At 39.2% G+C, this 7,230-nt stretch overlaps 1 protein-coding gene across 2 annotated transcripts in view; it reads left to right on the top strand.

Annotated features, from left to right (window-relative positions):
* LOC130905372 (probable E3 ubiquitin-protein ligase HERC1) overlaps positions 1 to 6,065 on the top strand; it is a 106,131-nt gene extending 100,066 nt beyond the window's left edge. For both annotated transcript variants that reach the window (XM_057818705.1, XM_057818706.1), the window contains exons 77-79: positions 1,016 to 1,168; positions 3,342 to 3,647; positions 5,654 to 6,065. In XM_057818705.1, the coding sequence (XP_057674688.1) occupies positions 1,016 to 1,168; positions 3,342 to 3,647; positions 5,654 to 5,839 (645 nt within the window). In that variant the 3' untranslated portion in view covers positions 5,840 to 6,065. The remainder of the gene's footprint in view (positions 1 to 1,015; positions 1,169 to 3,341; positions 3,648 to 5,653) is intronic.
* The last annotated feature ends 1,165 nt before the right edge of the window (positions 6,066 to 7,230 follow it).

Consider the following 7,230-nt stretch of genomic DNA (forward strand, 5'->3'; position numbering starts at 1 on the left):
CTCAGACGTGTCACATGGATAAAATAAAGCTGCGCTCTGGTTTGGGCCACATAAAGCTGTAAGTTGTTTCAGCTAATATATGTTTGTTATGCATTGATAATTAAGTTTACAGCTACAGTTTGTTGAGTTACTTGTTAGCGATTTGCTATGCGAATTGTAAATACTTTCGCATTTAAGCTAGCGGAATTTTGCTAGGCAAATTAGGCTAATTTAATGTACTAAATTTACATATTGATCAGACTAGACGGACGTTTGAGCACCAATCGTTTTGTGACGAGTGTTGTTATAATGCGTGTCATTTTGAACAGACGTGTACATATGCGTGTTACAGCTTCTAAAAGCACAATTGCTTTGTTTACTGTCTGTCAAGCTGAACAACTTCACGTTTAGTGAGGAAAGAAAGTCATGTTCATAAAGTAAAGTAAAAAAGAAGATAGTGGGAGATACAATTAGGTACTGTTTGTGAGACAAAAAAAAAAAAAAAGACAAAATGGCAGACGAGACTGCTTCGTAAGTCGGAATCGCGTAAGTTGAGTACGTCGGACTACCTGTACAGTTTTGTGCCTAAAATGTACGGTTCGGAAAATAATTTGAAGAAGACATACAGTCATTTCTAATGGCCAAAATGTTCCATTGATTTCCAATGGCCCTAATCACTAATCATATCAATAGCACAAAAACTTCCATTCACTCCTATTGATTTCCAAACCAAGTGACCCAATATCAACAGAAAGTGAACCCGAACTGTCCCCAAATCAACTGGAAGTGACCCAATACCTACAGGAAGTCTGAAATGCCTCAAAATCAACAGGAAGTGACCGGATGTGTTAACCATCACAGCAAAGCTACTATCACAATTTCTCCATGAATGGCATTTTGTAGTTTGATTTCATAATATCAAACAGTTTTTATTGCCAATTGAAAATAGGGGCAACAAATGATGCACAGAACTGTCTCAACCTCATTCCTTTCCATTGTTTTGATTTAATGAATGGCATCACGTCACCTTGTGAAGATGATCCCCCTGGATTCCTTCGTGGCCTACAGTGCAGATGGAAGGCTTGTGCCAGTGGTTCCAGGAGGCCAAAACATTTCCCTCAACTTTTCCAACCGAACGGAATACGTGGAAAGAGCCCTGCAGTACAGACTTCATGAAATGGACTCTCAGGTTTGAACCAGTGACACTCCTTTTCAAAGTTCATGGCATTTTGTAGTTTAACTCTCAGTTGAGTTTGATTTGTTTGCCTTGTCTGCTTGTTCATGGCTATTTTAGATGTTTATTTGTTTGTTCCTTTTACCTGCATGAAGTTTTGAACTAATTCAGTTTGTGCCATTAGCATAAAATATATACTCAAGGTCTAGTTTGATTGCATAAGTCAGAGATTGTATGACAACTACAGAAATGCAAAGTACAACGTTTTTTTGTATTCTAAGCACTTCTATTTTCTTACATTGGTACAATGGTACCGTGTTTCTACAGTTAGCAGAGCTTCCACTTCTTAAATTTCAGTTTATTACAGTTATTTTAACCAAATTTGATGATTCAGCCCAGCACATTACAAATTGTGTAGCTATACAAGTCTTTAGAATCACAGTAGTAATTTGCTATCTTGTCCAAAAACCTGAAAAATCTAAAATCTGTTAGAAAACAAAAATAACAAAATACTATTTTAACCACTGTGTCGAAGATTAAATTTGTTTTACTTACTTTTTCACATTCAGCATGTTAATGTCTTCCGTTATAATCATGGCAAGCGACAGTACCTCGACCAATGAGATGACTGGGATTTCGTATTGTCATTGTTTTGTCAGCTCATTGGTCAAAAAGCAGGAAAAGCGGGGGAATGCGTTCTTCTGCATATTCTTGTAAAGCACCATACAAGTATTCATTTGTTCTACAAATAAGACACTATTTTTGAGTTTCACGATAATACGTGACAAAGAGTGTCCCTTGTGCTATGCAAGTTAGCCAGTTGCTGTAAACATTAGCTTTATGTAGCGTTAAAGCTAGCAGACTTTTGCTATATAAGTTAGCCAATTGCAACAATGCAACAATGGCGTACGGCACGATACACGTCACTTCTGCTCATTAATATTCATGACGTTAAGGTCCTGCTTGTCCCCAATAGTAAATGAAAGGAAATAGTGTACGAAGGAGATGTTTACAGAGCTAAACCTACTAATTTTGTCCGAAAATTATGTCCCTGGTGCCAAATTCACAGGTAAAGATGTGGAAGAGCATACAAATGTTCAGTTAAAGAGATGACTTGAGTGTCGAGGGCTGAAAAAGACAGAAAAAAGAAACGAGCCGACGTAAGCTTAGCCTTAGCTTTTTTATCGACACCTTTTTCTTACGCCACTTTGACAATGACATTCTCCTGTTTCAAGAATCTATCCTTTACCACCATATGCCCCGTCTATCTTATATATTATACCCGTCTTGTTGTCTTACGTCTCTGACCGTTCTTTTGGGCAATTTACATTGCTATTTTTGTGTAGCGATCGCAAATGCTACTCTTTGACAGCCAACGAACATTTGAATTTTTTCATTAATAACAAATCTTAATTCTATAATTTATTTACACTTCCCCCTTACTAAAGTTATTTTTTTACAACAGAAAAGGTGACAGTGGTAGTCGGATAACATTTTAATTCTTTTCAGGTCATTCATTGTCTGACAGAAGCAGCACGGCAAAGCACAAGGCTAAAAAAATAAGTAAATAATTTAAAAATGGCTTACCTCTTTGTCCTCTGAAGGACCATGCCAACTCAACAAAATGTTTACTGCATATGAAATTTGCTTCACCTTGCTGCCGTTAAACATCTGCTCAAGCTCATCCATTCTTCACATTTTTTCCCTCCGAGTTTTTGGTTTCGGGAAGTATATGAAGAAAACATCCTTCATATGTCGTAATGTCTAGAGTCATTTCTACAAGTTTCATATCAGCAGTGCTTGATCGGCATGTTTGTTTTTGAAAGATTACCGGAGAAAACTAGCAGAAATATAATGGTGTGTATGCTAGGGCGTGTCTATAATGTCCCACTTACGCTTCACGATACGACATCACGGTCTAAAAATAGCATTCGTGCAGTATGCTATTGGCTAACTTGCATAGCAAAAGTCCGCTAGCTTGAATGCTATATAATGCTAATGTTTACTAGATTCTTTCTGGTGCACACCAGATTGCTTAAATGTATTTTATTTCTGTCGATGTCCCTTCAGGGGCTATACAACTATACAAAAATTTACACCCTAGGGAACTTTCATGGGGTTCAGGGAGTTCTTTGTTACTTATCACCGCTAGCGTTCAAGAGCAAAGCTAACCTAGTCGTTTGCCCAGGTGGCTTCGGTCAGAGAGGGCATGTCGGCCATCATCCCCGTGCCGCTCCTCTCCCTGCTGACCGCTCAGCAGCTGGAGCAGCTGGTGTGCGGCCTGCCCGAGGTGTCGGTGGAGACGCTGAAGAAGCTCGTGCGCTACCGCGACATCGCCGAGAGCCACCAGTTGGTAGCCTGGTTCTGGCAGAGTTTGGAAGAGTTTACCAACGAGGAGCGCGTTCTCTTCCTCCGATTCGTCTCCGGCAGGTCACGGCTGCCGTCTAACCCGGCGGATATGACGCAGAAGTTCCAGATCATCAAGGTGGATCGGGTGAGTGGAGGCTATAAAAAGATGGCAGCCAGATTGTGTAGAAAATGCCATTTCTGGAAAAACCAGTAACTTCGTGGCTGCCAATGATGGTGCTAGACATCCAATCCATTTTGACTGGGAGCACATTGACTATTTTGACCATTTTGACATCCCAGTCAAAATGGACATCTAGCACCGTCAATGGCACTGAAAGATTAGCATTCACATCCAGTTCTTCCAGTTTAAATGAGTTGTATATCTATTGTTGTTAAAGCAGGGAATTTTTTACTATTTGTTGCGCCACTTTCTTGTTAATTTTATGATACTTAAGGATCATTTCATGTTGATTTTACTGTATTTCCATGTCACTTTCGGTTCATTGGTCCCTTATGGATGATTTTGGAGTATTCCCATGTCACTTCCTCTTGATGTCGGGTCACTTTTTGTTGGTTTTGGGGCACCTACAAGTCATTTTGTGTGCATTTTGGGTAACTTCCTTGTCAATTTTATGGTACTTAAAAATTGTTTCCTGTTAATTTTAAGGCATTTTCGGTCACTTTTACATAATTGGTCACTTCCGAATGATTTCGGGGCATTCCTAGGTCACTTCCTGTTGATTTCGAGTCACTTCTTTTTGGTTTTGGGGCCTTTACGACTTACGAGTCATTTCGTGTACATTTCAGGTAACTTCCGTGTTAATTTTATGGTACTTTAAGATCATTTCCTGTTGATTTTAGGGCATTTTCAGTCACTTTCAGTTCATTGGTCACTTCCAGATGATTTCGGGGCATTCCTAAGTCACTTCTTGTTGATTTTGCGTCACTTCTTGTTGGTTTTGGGGCACTTATAAGTCATTTTGTGTGCATTTTGGGTAACTTCCTTGTTAATTTTATGGTACTGAAGGATCATTTCCTGTTGATTTTAGGGCAATTTCGGTCGCTTCCTGTTCATTGGTCACTTCTGTTGATTTCGGGTCGCTGTCTGTTGATTTTAGGGTACTTACGAGTCATTTTGTGTATATTTTGGGTCAGTTCCTTTTTGTTTTTGTTTTTTTATTTTTTTGTAAACCTGTCCTGTTCAGCTGTTTGACACGGAGAATGGAAGTCTAAGTGTCCGGTTGGCCGGTTGTTTCACATTGAGAGTATATGACATACTCCCATTGTGATCATTCAACATACCTCGTTTATTATGACAAAGCAGCGAACAGGAAGGGGTTATGGGGGAACAGAAGAAAAGGAACACAAGAGAAGAAAACGAGAAGAAACACAACAACAAGAAATACATTGAACGTCTACACTAACTACTCATATGTTGGTGCTATCGTCAGCTAGATGTATTTCCGGTTGACACCATGTGGGAGGCCTGTTGACCAGGGAAAGAGGTGGACGGGGGTGGGGGAGTCTATAAGCTAAGTGATTGAAAGGGGTAGAGTGTACACAAATCAGCTCTGTGATCTAGAACCCAGTAATCGTATGAATCCCTTGTGAGTGTAAGCCCGTTGGCGACCGACCCTACACTGCCCCATCGCCCTATTTTGGGTCAGTTCCGTGTTAATTTTATGGTACGAGTACTTAAGGATAATTTCCTTTTGATTTTCGGGCATTTTCTGTTGTTTTGGATTCGTTAGTTTTGGGCCATTTAGGCGCCGCTTTGTTTACATTTTGGATCACTTCCTGTTAAATTTTGGGCAATTTGATTGTTTTTATTCTGTGTCAAAAATGATGACCACCAATGTGTATTTTTTGCACTTAAAAATACACAAGAGTGAATGGTAAATGTTTTTCTGGGAATGTGGCATTGAAAATGTATGGGTAGGTTTTTCTAAAAACCTCCTGATAATGTTTGTACGCCTTGATTTTGCGAATGTTTAGATGTGTGAATTAAATTTGACAAAAAATGTCGGAAAAGTAGCCTTTGGGAAATTTGAAATGTTTTACCATTGCCTAATGAATGGACTGTTTTTTGCAATACATCCTAAGAATATAACGCGTTCCCATGTATTTGATTTTTGATCTCCTCTACCCCAGCCCATCAACGGCCTGCCGACAGCTCAGACGTGCTTCTTTCTTCTGCGCCTTCCGCCTTACACGAGCCAGGCGGTGCTGGCCGAGCGGCTGCGCTACTCCATACACAACTGCCCTTCTATCGACATGGACAATTACATGCTGACGCACAACACGGAGCCCTTGGAGACCTCTGACACTGAAGAGTGACTACGTCGTAATGCACTGACTTTTTAATGTATTTTCAACCTGGACGAGTGTTGTTGTTTTGCGCTTGTGCGAGGTGTTGTGTATTTATTGTAGTGCTTGAAAAGAAAAGCCACTGGGATAATATAGACTATTATTTCTTAACATATAAGCCACTGAAACAATGTGCCTGTTTGTTTGAAAAGTCCAAGGAATCTGTAAGTATTACTATAAAATAAAGAGTGCTTACTTGGCCCGTGTTTTTTGAACAATTTTTAATCTTTTTTTTAAATTGCATTTTCCTTGAATTGCAGATTGAATTTTTGGCTATTGAAAAATAGACCCAATGCAACCTATGAAGGAGATTCAAGATAGCTCCAACTTGTAAAGTAAGTACAGTGGTACCTCTACATACGAATTTAATTCGTCCCAGGACCTTGTTTGTAAGTCGAAATGGTCGTATGTCGAGCAGGATTTTCCCATAGGAATACATTATAATTCCATTAATTCGTTCCAAAGCCTAAAAACATACACTAAATTCTTAATAAATACTGCTGGCACTGTTCCAAATGGCAATTAAACATAGAAAAACAGATAAGTTATAAATAAATAATTCAGAATAATATAATAAGAAGAAGAATAATTAATAATTATTCCTGTAAATAATCTAACGAATCGGATTCTAATATGGCGGACACTTTTTACTGTCCCTGAACGCACCGCGAAGCTGACGTCTCAGTGAGATAGGTCGGTGCGGTAGAGATAATACTTTCGTTTTCTTGAGAGCAGTCAACTGCTTAAGACAATGGGCGTTTTGTGTTGGATAAGTTCTTAAATAAATGATAAAAACGTGACGAAGCTGGCGATTTCCTTGGCAATGTTACCACAATAATAATTGTCACCTTAACTTATAAATAGTGGCGAACGGTGGTCAGAAGAGGACCATGGAGCTGTATTGTTGAGCCAGTTCAGGGACGCGCACCCCAAGCTCATATTTTTCTATAACTTGCATCTTCATTTCAAAGGTAAGCATCACTTTTTTCCTTGTTTCTCCAACTGTATCAACTTTTTTTGAAAACTGTTGATTTCTCACACAAGAAAATCCACCGTGCGTTCGTTTGCAGTGCTGTCATGTCGTCGTATTTCGAGCATGTCGTCGGATGTAGAAACAAATGGCGAGTCAAATTTTACGTCGGATGTCGAAAAGATCGTGTGTCGAAGTGATCGTATGTCGAGGTACCACTGTATTTTACTTCCTGGTACATACTGTGTCACCCAAATGGGTTGACTGTACTATTCATCAGAGGTGAGTACTGACACATTCATTTCATTTACTCCATGAAATTAACTTGAGTAACTTTTTGAGAAAAATGTACTTCTAAGAGTAGTTTTACAACACCATACTTTTTACGTTA

The sequence above is a fragment of the Corythoichthys intestinalis genome, chromosome 17 (genome assembly GCF_030265065.1).
Source record: "Corythoichthys intestinalis isolate RoL2023-P3 chromosome 17, ASM3026506v1, whole genome shotgun sequence".
NCBI lineage: Eukaryota > Metazoa > Chordata > Actinopteri > Syngnathiformes > Syngnathidae > Corythoichthys > Corythoichthys intestinalis.